The 21053-nt window shown below is 43.8% G+C and overlaps 2 protein-coding genes across 2 annotated transcripts in view; one reads left to right on the plus strand and one right to left on the minus strand.

Moving 5' to 3' along the window:
- The window catches only part of TFB1M (transcription factor B1, mitochondrial), a 68843-nt gene that overhangs the window by 2844 nt on the left and 44946 nt on the right, over nucleotides 1–21053 (minus strand). The window contains exon 6 of the mRNA XM_059083735.2: nucleotides 1988–2115. Within this exon, the coding sequence (XP_058939718.1) occupies nucleotides 1988–2115 (128 nt within the window). The remainder of the gene's footprint in view (nucleotides 1–1987; nucleotides 2116–21053) is intronic.
- On the plus strand, nucleotides 10498–17442 carry CLDN20 (claudin 20). Its single transcript, XM_067011066.1, has 3 exons — nucleotides 10498–10518; nucleotides 12342–12586; nucleotides 15861–17442. The coding sequence occupies exon 3, from the start codon at nucleotides 15957–15959 to the stop codon at nucleotides 16614–16616; it is 660 nt and encodes a 219-aa protein (XP_066867167.1). The 5' UTR covers nucleotides 10498–10518; nucleotides 12342–12586; nucleotides 15861–15956; the 3' UTR covers nucleotides 16617–17442.

Genomic DNA, 21053 nt, shown 5'->3' on the forward strand with positions numbered 1-21053 from the left:
TTAGCTGGGGGGTTGTCTTGGAAACACTAGGGCCAACCCCGGGCTCAGGCCAATTCCAGGATTTCTGCAAGTAGGATGTACTTTCTGTAATGTCTTTCTTCCACGAATGAGGGCTGCCACGTGCAGCTGTGCGGGTCACACCCTGTGTGAAGTCCAGCTTGTGTTTTACTTGCCGAGTCGTGCATCCTGGCGGGGGCCGGGTGGGGTGCTGCAGCGTTACCAGGGGGTGCCTGCATTCTAATTAGCACGGGGATCGCCAGTGGCATCCCTGTCCCCAACTAGAGAAGCAGGAACTCTGCTGAAGTATGAACACTGGACTAGCTAGAGCCAGCAAACGGCGGGGTGAGGCTTCTTCCATCAGGCGCTCACATCCTCAACAGCGTGCTTTGGGGATTCCAATGGATTCAGGATGCAGCTGTCTAGCTGTGCCTGAGGTAGTTTCGTGTGCTAAAGGGACCCTTCACGAATGGGAGAACTGAAATGGAGCTATTCTTAGAATGGGCCACTAAAGCTGAACCCCCTGAAACAGCTAAAGTTGACTATATTAGATGAAAATCTTTTGAAAATACACTTTTCTGCCTGCATACACAGACTACGGTTGGGCCTAATTACCCACTTTCTAGGCTGTCACCAGACGTAACACGTTGCTGCGGTGACTTCCTGGCCATCAGGCCACCTTCTCTGTCTGGGCTTCCGGACGTGCGTCAGGGCCTGGCCAGAGCGGCGCCTGCAGCAGAACACAGGAGCCGCCGCTGAATGGAAACATGCGCATGTGGACACTTCGAGACGCTGTCTTGGCTCCTCAGAAGTTATACTTGCTTCCTTCTTCTAAGTACGTCTTTAAAAGCTTCAAGAGATATAACAACTGGATGGAAAGAAAGCATTTAAAACCCACTAGCTCACGTGATGGTAGGAAATATATATTTGGTCTTTGTCCCAGGTTCCTGAGACAGATCTTCTAAAATCTTTGGAATTTCCTGGGTGACGGGAGCATCTTTTGCGACTCATAACAAGCCCCTTTCACCCGCACCTGAGCTCTGTGCTAAGGCGGCGACTCCTGGTGGCCCCTGGGAAGCTTCAGGTCGGAACAGTGGCAAGAGGAACCAAGCACGTGACCGAGGGCTGGACATCTCTCAGCTCCACTCCTGGAAAACTGAGCTCCACTGCCAAAGGCCAATGATGTAGTCAATCCTGCTTAGGTAACGGAGCTTCCATACAACCCCCAAATGACGGGGTTCAGAGAGCTTTGGGGCTGGTGAACACACTGGAGGTGCCGGGAGGCTGAGGAAGCCTGCGAGGGCGCAGAAGCGCGTGCACCCCGCCCGCCGTGCGGTGCCCTGTGCTCTCTTCCATTTGGTAGTTCCTGAGTTATAGCCTTTAAAACTGATACATGACAGTGGGTTCTGTGAGCCATTCTAGCAAATTACTGAACCTGAAGATGAACGGGATCGTGGAAATTGCCAATTTATGGCTACAGATGCAAGTGGCCACCTGGAACCCGCGACGGGCGACTGAGGTGGGGACGGCTGTGTGGCACTGGGCCCGTCAGCTGAGGGGCTGCGCTAACGCCAGGGAGGGAGGGAGCGGACTAGAATTAAGTTGTCGGACGCCCCGGTGCTGTCTGTCGGTGTTGGGGAAAAACACCACGCATTTGGTGCCCGAAGTGTGAGACTGAAAACGGTTCAGATGGTCTGAGTCCTGAGTGAGGGGTCATGACCTCCCCAGTACAGGCTCACTCTAAACTGTGTGATGTCAGTTTTAGTTTGTACTTACGATCAAACCAAACAGAACCTCTCGGTGGCATCTGAGGTTAAATCAACAGGTTGCCTTCTCCTCAGTGGCCGTCGAGGTTTGTTCATCACAGGATCTGAACTAAGTAGTATTTACAGGCAGGTTGAACAATCATAAAAACAAAGTTCTTACTCTCTGAAGGTGACTGAGGAGTTTGTAAAGAGTGCTACTGAAAAGGAAGAGAAAGCATCCTTACCCGAGCCCTCGATGGCAGTACTTCCTTCGGAACTGAAAGGCATTCTGAACGACTCTCTCCACCAGCCTGAACGGCTGCTCTATCCTGGGCCGGGCCAGGGGGGTGAAATGCACCACCCCCGAGTCCACCTTCATGGTCAGAAAACAAACATTTTACTGCCTCGTGCAATATATTAAACGATTTATCTCTGTAGAACACAGGAAGACAGGTCATCAAGAGCATGGTTTTCACGAACAACCCTTTATGTGGCTGGACTTCAGTTTCATTTTCTCCAGGCACGTAAGATGCTACGCTTGCATCTGAGCTGCCGCAGAGAACTCACAGTTGGCTGCCTGTGTTCTATAATGACATCCACTAGGCCTGTGCTTGATAGTCACTTAATTTTAGAATGCAGTTTTACAGTGGCCTTTTAAGATCAATCCAAAAAATCATTAAAGTCAGTAGGCCAGATAGCATTAGAATATTTTATTTAGCTTTTGAATGAGTAGAAGATAAGCTGCAGCCGCAGTTCTGACTCTAAGGCTGGACTTCGAACCAGAGAGACACGGCCGATGGGCCCCCAGGGACCACTTAGCGCTCAACTCCCCGGAGTGTCAGAGGCACTGATTAATCAGCTGGACTGAATTCATGCTCACTGTCTGCCTACTCATTGTCCACAGAACTTTCTGGTAGCGACTTTAAATGCCCCACGAGGCACAGGCAGGATCCAAATGGAAGGGAAACCACCAAAAATATTACTGTTTAAGTGTGAAGCTGCTATCCGGTGGCTGAAATTCTTTATCAGAAAATAACACTTTTCAGGCATATCTGATAAGAGATTTATACCCTGCCCTATTCTAAAAATGGACTCATGGTGATTCACAAGGATATATTCAAAATAACAATAGAAAAATACTGAAAGTAAAGACTAACGGAGAAATGGAGTCACAGCAGTCAGCACCCCCACAAAAGCCCGACAGAGACCATGGTCTAGGAAATGGGAAGTCTATTCACACTTTACAAAAGCTTTGGTCGCTAAGGGATTATTGCTGAACTTGCTACTCAGAACATCACACAGACTCTGCAAAGGCTAAGAAAGTACAGCAATTTGTGAAGTGTGGGTTGTACTACTGCTTTTCAGAAGGAATTCTATATTTTCTAATTCCATAGGGGTTATCACGTTCTCTTGGGAGGACTCGCTCCTAAAGATCCTTATGGCTACGAAACTCCTTAAAATGGGCCTGTAATAGATGAGGATGGGGAAGTTCCTGTTTTTTGTTTTTAGGTTGGAGGGAAAATACTGGTGTGTGTGACGTGAGACTGTGTGGACGAGACGGACCAAAGATGTGGCCCCACCGGGACGGGCTTCCAGAGGTGTGGGCGGCGTTTCTACTGCAGGGCCTGAGCCGCCCCGCCACACCTCCTCCCCATCGTCAGTCACTGAGGCTGGCAAACGCTGAGAATGTTCTAAGCAGTCGAGTGAAAACTGCCACTGGAGAGGACTTTCTGCCTGAAAATGCTCCCCGAAATGTCCCTCAGCCTTCATACTATTTTAGTGACGATTATTACACCTTTGGTGGAAGAGCTGTTATTCCACTGCAGAGAGCGACCATCTCAGTGTCCTTATTAAATTTTAATAGTTTTTCAAATTGTGTTCTATGTGTTTCTCCAAGTTCCCTAACAAATAATTCCTGTGGGAAAGTAAGTGTTTTGGTTAAAAGGCCGGGACTTTCCTTAGACCGTCACAGAAACACCATGGAACAGGGTCCAGGGGTCCCAGAGAGGTCTGTGGTCAGTACAGAGAGTCCCTGGAGAGCACACGGGACTGGGGAGGCAACTCGGGGATTAAGGGGACAGCGGCACCACGCTCGGGAGGGATGAGAGATGCTTCACGTGAGAGCACTTCTGTGGAGGGAAAGACAGACGTGAACTCAACTGTTCTAGACCATTCTCCTGACTTCGCCCCACCCCTTCCCACCATCTGCGCTCACGGGCACTCCCGGCCCCGCCTCTCGTTCCGCCGGCGCTCTGTGACTCGGGCCCCTCAACCCTTCCAACCCAATCCTTCCAAGTTAAGTCAGTTCTGACAGGATTCTTGCACAGTGAGCAGCCTGCCGGTCTCCAGAGAAAATCATCGTTTAGTAAATTTTGAGATAAAATTAAACCCTACCCAAGCCTAAACCCATGAAATATTATCAAAACTCTAATATTCAAATACTATTAAGACCAAAGGCGCAAAAACAGGGATAGAGGCATTCTCCTCTTTCAGTACAGAAACTGCCACTTCCAGATTCTTTGGATTTAAAATTTTGGCCTCATCTTTATTTGCCTGATTTTATTCCTCTGAGATACGGTTGATGTTTGCAAATACAGGCAACGTCTAATGTTTTTATTGAAACGAAGTTTTAAAAACCCGTATAAATACAGCAGCACCCCGTGTACACTGTAGCAGCAGACTTCTAAAGTTCGATCATAATTTTGATACCCAGTTAAGGTGGCTAATAGTGTCTTTCGGCTAAAAGAAAATTTCCACTCACCGTCAAACAGCTGCCACTTAGGGGAGGACCACATAAAACTCGGCGTCAAAAAGGCTCTTCCTGTAACGCGTCCTGCTTCTCTGGGGAACCTGTACCCCCCACCCCACCCTCTCTTCTACTCCTGCCTCCAAATGCGCTTCTCAGAGTTACTCTGTATGACAGAGCCCATTTTCTCTAGCGCCACAGGAAAGCTGCTCGGTAACTATGGTACCATACAAAAATGCTTTTTACTCATAAATGAATGCTTATTTAAAATTACAACCATTATTTTTCCTTGAGTTTTAAGTCCATTAAAGGGTTTGAATACAAAAGAGATCAGTACATAGGCACCAGACGCACTTAAAAATTCCAGTTTAAATGCTGCCAGCCCCTCTCCAAACTCAGCCTATCAGTATACCAAAATGACCTACTAAAATTTCAAACGAGACGATTTATAGTGACTTTAAGTATTTGCCCTTCCAATCCACTATAAGGTCAATGCTGCACAAAGCTAAGGTTATGCTTCGCAACATGAGCAGCCTTGGCTACAGGCAGGCTGGAGGCGGACGTCCCATTTCCCTGGCCAGGATGTCTAGGACATGACTGGTTATAAGCTCAGAGCAGCACTGTGCACTCCTAAGAGAACTGGGGTAAGAAGCTATTACATCTTAAATATTGGATATTGCTAACTCAGACCTTGAATCGACGTGGTACAGGGAACACCGAAGACTGTACAGCCCAGTTTCTGACTTTGAGACGATCATAATATGCCAGAGAGCTCAGTAACCACCGTATGAAAAGGTACAGAAACAATACTGGCCATTAGCTAAGAAAGGGTCTTCAACAGCTCCCATGGTGTTCGAGACCACCACAGGATAAGCCAGTGGAGAGGAAAAACGATTAGGAAGTTACAGTTCACTTAGCCAAGATATAACCATAACTGGGAGACCGTAGAAGGAATGATGAGAACAAAGAATAGGACTACACGGAATAAGCAGACCCCGAGAGCAACAGAAGCAGGGTGCGCACTTCAAGGCGGTGTTTACTGTCTCACACGGACCTGTGCAGACGGCAACGGGAGGGGCCCGCGACTCTGAGGTGGCCAGCACCGCCTGGCGGAACACGGGCTCAAGGGTCTGGAGAGTCACACTCAGCGTGTCGGGTGGGCGGAGAGTGAGGCGAGTGCGCTGGGGGACGCTTGGCTCCTCCACCCACCCGTGTCCAGTCACTCCTCGGGGCCCTATGCCGAGCTGAGGACAGTCTCCATGAGAATGTCACGGGCCCTGCGGTTGCAACTTCCCCCCAATGAGGGGAGCGGTCGCAAGTCACTGCGGCCTATGCTACTATAATTATGCATCTTGTAGAAAAGCAAAATAGTTACAAACGTGTAGATCACATTTCCTAGAACTGTTTTACTCTGCCCATAATTCTCGTCCCAAGCCCAATTTAAGGACAGAATTTCCGCCGCAAAACCTCACAACTCAAAAAACACTCCAACAACATTCCAGGTATTCCAAACCAAGGTATTCCATGAAGGCTGACTGTTAGGACCTACAGTTCAAGTTTACAATTTGTGTGTGTTATTGAAACAATATTAATTTCTGTGGATGTTCCACCATACCTTTTGTCTCCCACAGATGTCTGACTGGTTTTTCTCTTTTCCTCCTTGGAATCGTACAAACAGACCAGATTTTACACTGTCAGTGTTTCCTCTCGACAGGGCGAGCGGGCAGCACGGTGAGAAGTAAGCCTGAGAGGCGCCCAGTGTGGGGGAGGGGACGGGGAGAGCTGCTTGCTGTGCGCATTGTGTATGTAAATGCAGGTATGTACGTAAATTATGCCTACTAGCAACAACAACAAGATGAACGAGTGTCTCTTGGTCCCAAGAAAGGAAACAGTTTCAGGGATGTGAACACTTAATTCTAAACAAAGTACAAGAGGGACAAGAACTCAGAGACGCTGGATTAGGATTTTCTGCTGTCTTGGCCTGCAGTTCCCCAGTGAGCACAGGGAAAACACCTTTCTGAAACCAGGACCTTTCCCACAAACCATGACTTCGGTGTCTGTGAAAGGGCGGCACCCGGAGGCGCCTGCGTTAACTGTGCCAGGACTGTGCCCGGCTCTGTGCGGGTGGGGGAGGTCCCTGCCAGGGGAGGAGCTGCGCTGTAGCAGCCCAGGGGCGAGAGCAAGGGCCCGACCTCCGGTTTCGCATCCACAGCACAGGGAAACCCCTCGGGGGCGGTTTCAATCTAAGCAAACTCACGAGGTACTCAACTGCTGCCGCTATAAGTATTACTATTACTGTTATGAGAAGACTGATAAACAAATGTGGATGCAAATACATTCAATCATAATGAGTCATAACTGCCGAAGAGACCCTCAAGTTGACTCGTCAGTACATCCCCTTCCTATAAAAACCACCTCACAGGCTGTTATGCTGAGAGGGTTGTGCAGAGGCACGGAATGGGAACAAACTCACACAGATGCTGCTGCAGCGGTCGCTGGCCGCTCACCGGCACAAGGTAAGGGTACCACATGCTCCTAGTCCGTGCGCCCTCAGTACCCAGGCCAGCCCCCCATTTGCAGAGCTCTTCTTTCAACGTGTTCATGTTGTCCTGCTCTTCCTGTTTCTGACTTGGAAGACACTTTTTTTTTTTTTTTTTTTTGTGGTACGCGGGCCTCTCACTGTTGTGGCCTCTCCCGTTGCGGAGCACAGGCTCCGGACGCGCAGGCTCAGCGGCCATGGCTCACGGGCCCAGCCGCTCCGCGGCACGTGGGATCCTCCCGGACCGGGGCACGAACCTGCGTCCCCTGCATCGGCAGGCGGACTCTCAACCACTGCGCCACCAGGGAAGCCCGACACTGTGTCTTTCTAAAAATGAATTCCACAGCTACTGGATCTCCTCCTTTACATGCTGATTTTACCAGTTTAACTCATGGAGGTTTGGGGGACCTCCTATGTATGTAACCGGAGATATAAAAATAAGAGAAATGATTAAAACTGATGCAAGCTCTCTAATTTGGCAACATCACAAAGTCCACATGAACCCACCCAGGACCCTAGAGTGTGGGCAGGGGCTGAAATGTAGGAGACCCAGTGGGCAGAGAGTCACAGGGAAGGAAGACGAAGAGGAGGAGAGAGTAGTGAGCTGAGAGCCAGGCCTAGACGAGGGGTGTTCAGCCCACAATCTGAGATACTACCAGTAAGTGAGGATGTTTTTAAAAAAACATCCTGCTCTTCAAAATAATGTGCAAAGAGAATGCAATGGTGAGGCCCCAGCAAATACATACTTACATTGTTTACAAGGTTGAAAAAACTAGGCTGATCTGCCAAGTGCCACCACAAAATCCAAGACAGTCTTAATATTCTAAAATAATGTGATAAAGACACAGAAAACAAATCCTCAAGATCCTTTCACATGAAGACATAAAAAGGAGCAACAAAATGTTGTCAAAACAAATAACAGAGCAAACGGCAGTGCAACCTACAAGCAGAAACATACACGCCTTGCACAGAGCGATGGGAGCCAGGATGGCCTCTTCAGACATTTGGGAACACACAGCAACCAGAGAAGAGTCATCTTCATTTTTAACACGGTCCTCACTATAATCAGCTAGTCTACAGACTACCAATTCTACAAGATAAAGCCTTCGGGCAGCCTCAAGCACTATTTTAAAACTACAATAACCATAAAGATGGAGGAAATAATGCACTGATTGTGCTCATAGCCGATACTATTAATTTCTGACGACTGAGTTGGAAGAAAAACATTATTTTAAGATTAAGTCAATCACTTTAACTTTGTGGGACTGGAATAGGTAACTATCTTAATCTTACTCTGAACTTTAATTATTTTCAAGGTTGAAGAGAAAGCAAATGAGAAAAGGCTGCTGTTTTTTAAAAATCAGAAGCTTAACTTTTCATTGGAATTAAGTGGGCAGCATTTTAAACACGACTGGGCAGTATCCCTGACAACTGAATTAAGAGCCACTGGGAGGGGCCTGGGCCTCAGGGCTTTTCTAAAGCTAGATACGCTCACGTGTGGGCAGGGGTGAGAGACGCAGGTCTGGAGAACTACTTCTCACAAAGTTTTGGTATTGTTATTACTTCTAAAATATTCAGTCAAACTACCGATTCTTTGAGAAGAAAAAGAAAAGCTTGTCTTGACTATCCAGAGTATCCTCACTAAGAAAAACACACTAAGGGAATCACATGTAATTTTTTCTTAAAAACAAATGAATAAAAACATTTTAAAGAAAACAGATGGGACTGCTGAGTCACTGGCCAGCTACTCTGCAGTCACTCATGGACTTGGCATGAGTGAGAAGCAAATGTTTATATGTAAAGCTACAGAGATGTCAGAGTTCATCTGTTTCCACAGCTTAATCCAGACTACCACTGAAAGGAACCACTCATTATAATGAGACTTAAAAACACATTCTGTTCTAAATGGGGGCAGGGCAGGGCTATGAGTGTATAAGGGTTTCAAAAATCACAATATTCTGGGCCTGAATCCCACATTCCTGCTATTTACTCATATTATGGACCTTAGTCAAGTTATTTAACTTCTCTGGAGCTTAGTTTTCTCACCTGTAAAATTAGGATTTCTGTTATCTCACAGGCTTGTTTTAATAATTAAATACCTCAACAGTACTTAGCATATAGGAAGCAGTTTATAAATGGTAGGTATTATTATTACATCAAGATTATAAAACTAGAGTTGCAAAATTACTTAAAATGACAGTCTCTTAAAAAAAAGGACAAAATTATACTTTTAATCACGTAAAGGTAATGTATTACTGTTATTTTATATGCTCAAAATCAGCTTCTGAATTCACTCAACGAGTATTTATCATCCTTCTCCAATAAGCCAGGCACCATTCCTGGCACAGGAGAACTGGCAATTACCAAGACAGAAATCCTTGCCCTCGTGCCGTTTACATTCTAGAGGTCTTCAGCCAGAGAAAGCAGTAGAGGGGCTCAGATGGTAGGATACTTGATTTATTCTCAAGTTTAGAAACAAAAGGATTGGTTGATTGAATGGCTCTTGGGTATGGAATCAAGGATGTTTTTAAGATCCAGGGTCTACCAAATGGCAGGATGAGTTTGCCGTTAATGGACACTGGGAAACTGGGGAGAACTGGTGTGGGGAAAGTCAAGAGCTCAGTTCTGTCCCTGATAGGTCTGAGATGTCTACCAGTGATGTCACATTGGCAGCTTGGACATATTCGGTTTTATGTTTAAAATTTTACAACTGTAAGATGCTACGGAAAAGCCCGAACGAACTTTTTGGCCAGCCCAATACAAAACTTGGGTGTTTAGGGGGGAGGGCTGGAGAAGAGATGTAAACTAAGGTAAAGATAAACAAAGAGTTATCTAGGGAAGTCTCTGGACTTAAAAGGTTTTTTTTTTTTGCGGTATGCGGGCCTCTCACTGTTGTGGCCTCTCCCGTTGCGGAGCACAGGCTCCGGACGCACAGGCTCAGCGGCCATGGCTCACGGGCTTAGTTGCTCCGCGGCACGTGGGATCCTCCCGGACCAGGGCACGAACCCGTGTCTCCTGCATCGGCAGGCGGATTCTCAACCACTGCGCCACCAGGGAAGCCCAAGGACTTAAAAGTTTTAATTCTCTTTAATATCCACATTGGAAGTAGATAATAATGTCAATAAATTATATTTCTCTATACACCTCTACTTTCTAGCTCCTTTCTTATACAAGAAAGTCTGCCTTGGGTTAAAGGCCTGTAGTTAATAAAAGTTCTTTGCATTTCAGAAGTTTGCCTTTTTAAAACAGGCAAACTAATACAAACTTATCTTCTAATACATTAGAAGTTTGTATTCTTCTCATACAAACTTCTAATGTATTAGAAGATAAGTGTTCTCATCAAGGCAGAAAAATAATCAAAAAGGTTTCGAAGATAGCAATGTACATTAAAGCATGCTTAACCCATTTATCCTCAGCAAGCTGCATTATGCTGGCGGTCAGAGCTGGGAGCCGACTGGTCCCTCCACCAGCCACCATCAGCCTCAGCACAGGTGAGTCTGCACCGCAACCATGGCAAGGAGCAGAACAAGCAAGACACTGAAGGGATCTGGTGGATTTCTTGATACAGCAGTAGTAACAGTGCTATTAGTGTTAGTGCCTGAAATTCAACTCTACTTCACTCAGTACTTAGACAAAGAACTGTTTATATATCTCAATGAAATTAAATAAGAAAGTAAGTTTATAAAGCAAAATTACAACACTATGGCTAAAAACACAAATCCACAGGCATTAGATTTCTAAGAGGAGAAAACAATATGTATCTTGCTAAATGCCAGACTTAGAAAAGATGGAAACCAACTAAAACCAACAAAACATCCAGATAACTGAAACATGCATTTAAAAAAAAAATCTTTACTGGAGTATAATTGCTTTACAGTGTTGTGTTAGTTTCTGCTGGACAACAAAGTGAATCATCTATACATATACATATGTCCCCATATCCCCTCCCTCTTGCGTCTCCCTCCCACCCTCCCTATCCCACCCCTCTAGGTGGACACAAAGCACTGAGCTGATCTCCCTGTGCTAGGCGGCTGCTTCCCACTAGCTATCTGTTTTACGTTTGGTAGTGTACATATGTCCGTGCCACTCTCTCACTTTGTCACAGCTTACCCTTCCCCCTCCCCGTGTCCTCAAGTCCATTCTCTACGTCTGTGTCATTATTCCTGTCCTGCCCCTCGTTTCATCAGAACCATTTTGTTTTAGATTCCATATATATGAAACACGAATTTTTATTACTCACTGCTTTTAAAGAAATGGCTAACATCTAACATGGCTATTAGCAGTTGTAAAATTTTAAACCTCCAATCATAAAATTATCTTCCTTTCTCTATAGTGGCTATGTATGTATAGCTTGTAGAATTAACATTACTGAGGTAGGAAAAAAATGAGAACGCAAAGTAGATGAAGATGAAATATGTCTGTGCCATTATTCATGGTCTAGAACCTCAATGTTTGATTTTGGTTCATCTAATATTTTTCATCACATTATTTTGGTGTAATTTCTTTACAACATTTTCTAAAATCTCTAATTTACCAAGTTATAATGTATTTGTTTTTAACATCTTTATTGGAGTATAATTGCTTTACAATGGTGTGTTAGTTTCTGCTTTATAACAAAGTGAATCAGCTACATGCTTATGTATATCCCCATATCTCCTCCCTCTTGCGTCTCCCTCCCTCCCACCCTCCCTATCCCACCCCTCTACGTGGTCACAAAGCACCGAGCTGATCTCCCTGTGCTATGTGGCTGCTTCCCAATAGCTATCTATTACATTTTAGAAGTCTTTCTAGGTGGACAGATTAATAGAAGAAAATTCAGGATACACCCCCTGCCCCCGCCCAAAAAAAAAAATACTTGTAGGTTTACTGCTCAGATTCTAGTCAACAGCTGTTGCTGGGTTTTCTTTTTACTTTTATCAAGATATATATAAAACTGTCTTTTGAATGTTTAGTTTGAAAGTTACCAATTTCGTGAATCTCGATTTCAGACAAGACAGAAGCACCAGAATAAACAGATAGTCTCAATTAACTATCACTTGCAAAGATGAGTCTAGTGAAAAGATTTCAGACCATATTCTTTAATCAGGGACATAAAATAAACGGTATCCTCCAACATAGATAAAAATTCAGAAATAAATTATAACTATGGACTAAAACATAATATTAAAAGAGAAAGTATTTTTGTGAGCACCCAGATAATTCCTCCTCTGTATATAGTGACACAGAAGCATTTTCAGCTTTCAGGTTTCAACAAATCCTGTTGTAACAACAGCTCCCTCCCTCCCCTGCCTCTCTTTTCTGAATTCTCCCCCAGCTCAAAAAAATGAGATGGGGAACCCGGTATTTATCTCCTGGCACCACCAGCAGTTTTCCCACTTGGATTTCTACATTGCTCTTCATTTGCTACTTGCAAGTTAACCTGTTGGAGCTTCAGTGCTAATATTCAGAAGCTGTGAACTGAGCCTCAGGTGTGTGGCTCCTCTTCATCATGTCTTACTGGGGTTCATTTGAAGACAACTGACAGAAGAGAGTTAAGTCACTGAAGGCTACTGACAAAAGGTATGGAAAACGAGAAGTTTCCACAATGCTTCGGGACCTAAATATAGATCTTCAAGTATAACTCGGTTTGAACTGTACATTGTAAATCTGTTTCTAAATACTAGATTTGATATAAATAAATCTTGTCTGGAAAACTGACTTTACATTTTAACGAAATCCAGTTCAGAATTTCTTTGGGAAACAGCTCATAAATTTAACACTATAGGTTCTGTTCTATACGCAACAGAGTTTGGAACCACGAGACCATTCTCATTTGGAACTGTTTTCCATGCTTACTTTCACAGCATTTCACCACCACCACCACCACCACCACCGAAACAAAGTATGCCTTTATTCTCTACGAGACAGAAATCTGAGACAACAGGCCACAAACTGTACCATGCTTGTGGCTGGAGGGGGAAAAAAACACAAAAGATTTCACAGCAATATAGCTAAGATGCCAGTATATTTTTATAAAGGGAAAGGAGTGACCTTCATTTTGGAGAACAAATTCTTTCTGCATAAGTTCTCCATGCAGAAGAAAGCACTCAGAGCCCAACAATCAGTAGTAAGTGAGCGCTATGCTAAGTGAATGCAGTGTCATATTGTTCACACCGATTTTGCCCGTCTGTAATTTACCACTGCCAGCACTTGTTAATTCAGATGAACAAGCTGTCTCCAAGTCTGAATTACACTGGAATTTATAAAATGTATTGGTTAATGGGAAGAAAAGAGTTATAATTGGGAAGCTGAGCAGAGACTGATCAACACATAAAGGTTACTCAACCACAGTAAAAAGAAAGGAAGGAGATGCTCGTCGGGAATGCTGCTAACAGCAGTCTTGCTCTTGAAGAACCCCTTAAGCCGAAAATGGTCTGGAAAGGCAGTAATTGAATGAGCTGGCTGGAGTCTGAAATGCTAAAACCCAAACCTGAAAACAGCTATTATGAAACTATAAACATGTGCTTCATTTTTTTTTTCTAGAAACTTTAACTTTTGTTCTATTTTGGTCTCAGATATGAAAAGAAATTTAGAAAACAGAAAAAGAATGAACTGTAGGATGGCAGGCAAAGCCAAGGTACTTTGATGCTTATAGTAAAACTGACTCTAAGAATTCAAAATCTCAGGGAAATCTCCTGAAACTATAGAATTTACATTTTAAGATTAAGAACAAAAATAGAACAATGGAATTCAGATAGCCCAGGATTTAACCTCTTAGGGAATCAATGTTATAACTACATTAAACTATACAACTGTATTAAAAGTAACACAGGCATGGATTCACATTACTGCAGATATTTCACAAAAGCCAGGCATCAACCTCCTTGGTGAGTCTCTGAAGCTACACCATTTGCTCATTTGCTCTATTAATTCTCTCTGGACTCTTTTTTTTTTCTGTGTGAGAAAGGGAGTGAGTGAGGGGATGGTTAACGGAGCTTTGTCTCTAGATGTAGCATTCTCCCTGCTTCCCATAGGAAGGACACAGGAGGATTTCACCTGGAATTACTGTGGTAAAGGGGGACAAGGGTGCAGGGTGCAGTGAGGTGGGAAGAGGTGGGGAAGTGGGCACTGCCAATCTTGCCGCTGAGGTCTGTGTGGCGTGGGGTGATCTACTACCTAAGTGTCCTAATCTGAAACAACGCTGATGGCCAAGATTATATCTATGGTTTCTTTCAGCTCTAAGTTCCTATGAAAACAAATGAAATTGGCCTAAGGTATAGGAAGAGAAAAAAAAAATCCAGATGTCATTAAATATCAATTGTCACATGACAATATAAATTTTAGAAATACTAATGTCAATTGTAATTTACTGAGTACTTTCTATGGGTTAGACATTGTTCTATACCCTTTAAAATTCTTTCATGTATATAACTCCATGATATAGATACTATAATCCTCCCTGCTCTCCAGAAGAGAATACTGAGGCACAGAGAGGTTCTGGAAAGCCAAGATTTGACCCAGGTGCTTTAGATTCAGAGCTCATACTGCCTTTTTTTTTTTTTTTTTCCCAGTACGTGGGCCTCTCACTGTTGTGGCCTCTCCCGTTGCGGAGCACAGGCTCCGGACGCGCAGGCTCAGCAGCCACGGCTCACGGGCCCAGCCGCTCCGCAGCATGTGGGATCCTCCTGGACCGGGGCACGAACCCGGGTCCCCTGCATTGGCAGGTGGACTCTCAACCACTGTGCCACCAGGGAAGCCCTCATACTGCCTTTTGTGACAAATACATGAATCATGATAGAGCCATTCTAATACATCACTCAAAAATTAATTCAGAAACACAAAAAGGTCAATATTGCTGTATCTCAGAAACCATTATATTTTCCTCAAAGAAGGCAGTAAGTACTGCCTGATTAAAACACAGCATGTCACAAAGGAAATGCTATCTTTTCCCTCTTATTAAACAGAAGGAAGGGAGGGAGGGAGGAAGGAAAAAAGTGTAAATTATTTTTGAATCTCTCTCATACAAATAATGATGTGGTTACTTCTGGTATGCATCTGCAAGATTCAGTGTCATGACTTCTGAATCGTTCTGAATAACCGGTTTTGCAGCAGACTGCTTCATTTAGGTCAGGGAATGATTCTGGTCCCAACTAGAAAGGATCTCACATTGTCCTAAGCAAAAGACAGTGGCTTAATTGTTTCAGTTTTGAGTAACCTGTACCTGAAGGGAAACAACTGCTCACCTAGATGAGGATTTTGCAAGCTGGAAATTAGAGATAATCATGCCAGGGACTTTGATTTCTTTTACTACTTTCTTTTCCTTCTTAAACAATTCACCTGGGCCATGTGAATGACACATGGAGAGTGTTTGATACATTTTTAAAAATAAAATCATTTTTTGAATGCTTCAAACTTTTCTAATACATATTTATAAATCATTTTTCACAGGTGGGTTTAAACTATTCTTCCTTATTACCTATAGAGTATTTTAACTAGAAATAAGTTTTAAAAACCTGTAATACTATTAAAATTCTATATCAGATATGCTACAGCTGGTGTTCCATGTCTAAATCTCCTAACAAGGCACACAGACAACTTCAGCAGAGTTTAAATTTTAAATAAAAGAACAAAGTGGACAGCCCTCTCCCTTTGTGCCACGTATCAAGCACCACCCAACCAAAATCACTCAGGACAACGGCAGCCTCTGTGGCCCCGTGTGAGCTTTTCTCTTGGGAAGCAGCGTCCCCGTCCACTGCTGGGACCTATTCAGATGGGTTCTCAGCTCCCACTGTACACAGAAGTCTTTTTGTTTTTTTTTCTTTCTTTCAACCCCGATTTTGTCTTCTTTCCCCAGCCTTTTGTTACTTGGTTCTCTACTGTACAGCAATAGCTACAGTTCTGACCGAGAGCCATCAGGATTTTCCAGGAGGACAAAGGTAACGGTGACGTTATGACCTCGGCGGGTCTCCAGCTCCTTGCTTTTGCCCTGGCCTTATCTGGGGTCTCTGGAGTGCTCATGGCCACCCTGCTGCCCAACTGGAAGGTGAATGTGGATGCGGGCTCCAACATCATCACAGCCATCGAGCAGCTGCAAGGGCTGTGGATGGACTGCACGTGGCATAGCACCGGGATGTTCAGCTGCACCTTGAAGTACTCCGTGCTGGCCCTCCCCACCCACGTGCAGGCCGCTCGGGCTGCCATGGTCCTGGCCTGTGTCCTGTCTGCTGTGGGGATCTGCGCTTCCACAATCGGGATGAAATGCACTCGCTTAGGAGGGGACAGTGAAACCAAGAGTTACGCTTGTTTCGCTGGGGGAGCCTGTTTCATGGCTGCGGGGATCTCTGGTTTAATCCCGACGGTGTGGTACACGAAGGAGATCATAGCAAACTTTGTGGATGTGACAGTTCTAGAAAGCAACAAACATGAACCCGGAGGAGCTGTCTACATTGGATTCATTTCGGCCATGCTGCTGCTTATCTCTGGCGCGATTCTCTGCGTATCCTCTATAAAAAAGAATTCGGAAGCTTGGCTCCACCCCCCCAAGCAGCAGCCCATCTCTACCACCCAGCCAGAGGACCATCCAGCATACTGCCTGAAGGATTATGTGTGAATAACTGTGTGATGCACATGACTTAGGTGCCTGCTGTGATTTCTGTATTTTAGATTAAATACAAGAATTGTGCTTACCTTTCTCTACAAAGAATGTAAAATACTTAAAAAATGAAGTTGTTCAAAATGCCAACAAACTTCGTGTACAATTATCTGTTTTAGATGATTTTTCCATTATTGTTTTCATGTTTTATCTAAAGGTTTATAATGGAAAGAGGTTCTGATTATATCAATAAGGCAACGAACTGATGGCTTTTTTTTTTTCCTTTTTAAGATAAATTGTTGATACATCTTCCTAACTGGTACTTCACTGGATTTTATAAAAGAACCCCATTGCCAAGTATTAAAAGCACCTTGTCCTGGTGTTAACCCAGGACACCCTCTGCTTTTGCTCCCTCTTCTCGGCAACCCCCCAGTCACCTGCTTCTGTTCTCAAGCCCCTCTACAGGCCTGTGTCCCACGTTGCACAGAGGGGCTGCCCGCCTCCTTCACAGGATGCCCAAACCGGCCACCCCAAGTCCCCATCTACCGTCACCTCCCCGGCTCTGTTGACATTTTAGGAAAAATATCTCCATATAATATGGCATTCAAAGATTAGGCAGAAATAAAGAAAAGAAATTGGTAAATGCTACCACAGCAAAGCAAAACCAAACCAAACCCAAACTGAAATCTCTAGGACTTGTAAAGCATCAAGTACAAGCTAAGTGAAAACAAGAAGTTTGTTTTAAAATGGCTTAAGAACTGCCCTGTTCTGGCTGCTAAAAAGAGGATTCTCCAGATTAAGTTCATTTACCGCTATCATTTTTGACTTACCCCTATCACTTAATAGTGCACTGATTAGTATCTGGATGATAAAGGTTACTTTCAAGTTGTCATTTTTTTTTCTTTTAGGTTTGAATCATGTTAATAAAAATGTTTTTATAAATGAGCTGCTTCAATTGGTTAATGGAGGTAAAAAGAATTCTTAAAGAATAAAGGATGCTTTAAAAGATGTTAAATTATGATATGTAATTCAAACACTTTATAAGAAAATAAAAATTGAATTTTCTAATGTGCAAAGGTAACATTGTACTGTTGTTTCTAACAATTTGTTTATTTACACTTAGGTATTGTTCATAATACACTGATAAAGGGGAAAAAGGCTACTTCATTGTACATTAATAACTCATGAAGTGGGAAGTTATCTTTTATGTGAGTAAATAATTTTGAATTGTGCATACAGACAAAAATATTTTATACCTATTTTATTTGGTAGATCATTTTCTGTATCATCATTACATATTAACAGAATAGCTAAAATAAAGGTACGATTTCACATGGGAATTAGGAAGGCACTGAAGTCCAGTATATACTCCTGGACTTCCCTGGTGGCGCAGTGGTTAAGAATCCACCTGCCAATGCAGGGGACACAGGTTTGAGCCCTGGTCCAGGAGGATCCCACATGCCATGGAGCAACTAAGCCCATGCGCCACAACTACTGAGCCCATGCGCCACAACTACTGAAGCCCTAGAGACCGTGCTCTGCAACGAGAAGCCACTGCAATGAGAAGCCCGCACACCGCAATGAAGAGCAGACCCTGCTTGCCTCAACTAGAGAAAGCCCACACGCAGCCACGAAGACCCAACGTAACCAAAATCTTAAAAAAAATTTTAAAAAAAATTAGAAACTATATATTCCTTTTGAGCGGTCAAAACACTTTCTAAACAAATGCCATCTAAATTTTTAGCTATATGACTTGAGAATATACTAACTTTATTGACATTTGAGGATTTCCATCATAGCCTATAATTTTACAGAACCCTGTTGCATATCTGTTACCTCCAATAATTTTGTTCATTTCATTGTGCTTCATACATATAAAAAAAGTGTCATCTGCAAAAATGCAATTTTGTTTCTTCCTTCCTTGAATTTATAATACTTATTATTTTATTCTTGAGTACATATGAAAGCATAACGAATGTTAAATTATATTGTAACAGTAAATACTCTTATTTCTATTCAACACTATTTTATCTGATTTTTAAGGAGGACAACTCAGGTATTTTTTCTAATTATAAAACTGGTTTTTAGTTTTTAGTTTACATATTTTTCTTTTACACTCATCCACTTTTTTTTTTTTTTTTTTCGGTATGCGGGCCTCTCACTGTTGTGGCCTCTCCCGTTGCGGAGCACAGGCTCCGGACGTGCAGGCCCAGCGGCCATGGCTCACGGGCTCAGTTGCTCCGCGGCATGTGGGATCTTCCCGGACCAGGGCACGAACCCGTGTCTCCTGCATCGGCAGGCGGATTCTCAACCACTGCGCCACCAGGGAAGCCCTACACTCATCCACTTTTTAAAAAAAAAAATGTATTTATTTATTTTTGGCTGTGTTGGGTCTTCGTTGCTGCACGCGGGCTTTCTCTAGTTGCGGCGTGCGGGCTTCTCATTGCAGTGGCTTCTCTCATTGTGGAGCACAGGCTCTAGGCGCATGGGCTTCAGCAATTGTGGTTTATGAGCTCTAGAGCACAGGCTCAGTAGTGGTGGCACACGAGCTTAGTTGCTCTGTGGCACGTGGGATCTTGCGGACCAGGGCTCGAACCCATGTCCCCTGCATTGGCAGGCGGATTCTCAACCACTGTGGCACCAGGGAAGCCCCATCCACTTTCAAAAAGCATTTGAGTCAACTTACAATAAAACTGCTGGCCCAATAAACAGAAAAACCAAAAGATAAAGAAGAAAGGTTAAAATTACAAAGAAAAGGGACAAAGAATGCTATTAAATAATCCTGGTTGAAGGTTGCTAAAGCAATTAAATATGAAATGTAGTTTAGAACTTCCCACGCAACCAAGTCGGAGAAGGACACATAAGGAATCTGATAGCTTTGCCTCCTGGAGGAAACCAACAGAGGCCGTTGTTGGTGCCATACTGCCCCCCCCCCCCCCATTCCCCAGCTGGTCTGAGCGCTGGGTGCAAATGGCTCACAGATGTGGAGCCGCCTCTACTGCAAGGTGAGGGCACCAACCGTCCCTAGGAGGTGGCCAGGAGCCAGACCGACTGACAATGGTACAACAGCCGCCCCTTGCCTCAAGGGAGGACAAAACCTGTGGGGCAATTTGTGCGCCAGAGCCTCCCCTTCAGACCTTATTCTGGGACCCCCGTGGGACCAGGCTCAAGCTAAGTCTCCAAGTGAAACAATATCCTTGCTTAGCATTTTTCCCCCTGCCTTGGCCTGCTTCCCTCACTCCATCTCTTCAGAGTCTCCTCAATACATCACTTTCCCAAAAATCCTAACCCCAATCTCTGCTTCTAGGAAGCCAGACCAAATACAAAAGAATATTAGTTAAGCAGAAAAATATCAGTCTTCTGACCTTATGCCCAAAGGATTTTCAAATACAGGGTAACAGACAGCAGAAGTAACAGCCTCAATATCAGATTCCAAAAACACAAAAGCATGAAAAAATGGTTTTCTTATGTGGACCCATCCATTTACTAAGTTTATTTCGCCAGAGGTCGAGGCCTCAATAGCTGGGGGCAAGTGTAGCTGAAAGCTTCTAAAATGCTGTTCTCAAAGGTCATGTGTGGATGCCCCAAAGTGCTGACCTTTTCTTTATGTCACAGGTGTAGCATCATTAATTCATCTAAGATTGTACTGACACAACTTATGCTTTAAATCTGTACCATGTTTGGGAGTTACTTGCTCCATGTGCCATACTTCTAAATAGGCAAAACTATATATAAATTATATGTATGTTTTAAAAGTTATAATCCACATTATTATATCAGGATATAACAACTTAGTCCATAAATGTTTGTTTATAATCATAACAGTAAGATCTACCTTTCACTGACTGCCTCCCTGTGTAAGATACTCCTGTTAGGCACTGTATATTGATTATTTCTATTCCTCACAGACAATCCTTCAAGGTTGGCATTATTGCCTCAATTCGATGTATTAAAACTCAGCTTATTAACATGACCAAGTTCTCATAACTAGGAGCGCTGGAATTCCAGGAGGTCCAGCTGACTTCAAAGTACTTCTAGTTCTTCCACTTCTGTGTACTGCCTCTGTTGTATCAATCAGAAGAGCCTGCTGCAATTCTCAGATTGTATCTAAGTGACTTTTCTCCTAGGCTGGGGTATAGGACAGTGGTGTGGGAAGGATGTTAAATCACCAGACCCATGACCACAATTTATAAAAGAACAAAGATGACATAGAATTTTGAGGGACTAGCTAATGGCTCAGGATTTCTCACACTTGAGTATGGCTGTCCCTCAGTATCTGTGGGGGATTGGTTCCAAGAACCCCACAGATACCAAAATCAGAGGACACTCAAGTCCCTTAAATAATGTGGCATAGCATTTGCACAGAACCTACACACATCCTCCTGTATAATTTCAATCATCTCTAGATTACTTATAATACCTAATACAATGTAAATAAATAGTTGTCCTATAGTT

This window comes from Kogia breviceps, chromosome 13 (assembly GCF_026419965.1).
Source record: "Kogia breviceps isolate mKogBre1 chromosome 13, mKogBre1 haplotype 1, whole genome shotgun sequence".
In the NCBI taxonomy this organism is placed as follows: Eukaryota; Metazoa; Chordata; class Mammalia; order Artiodactyla; family Physeteridae; genus Kogia; species Kogia breviceps.

What these genes read in the sequence shown, in the direction of transcription:
- CLDN20 (XM_067011066.1), top strand. Translation starts at nt 15,957, where the DNA reads ATGACCTCGGCGGGTCTCCAGCTCCTTGCTTTTGCCCTGGCCTTATCT.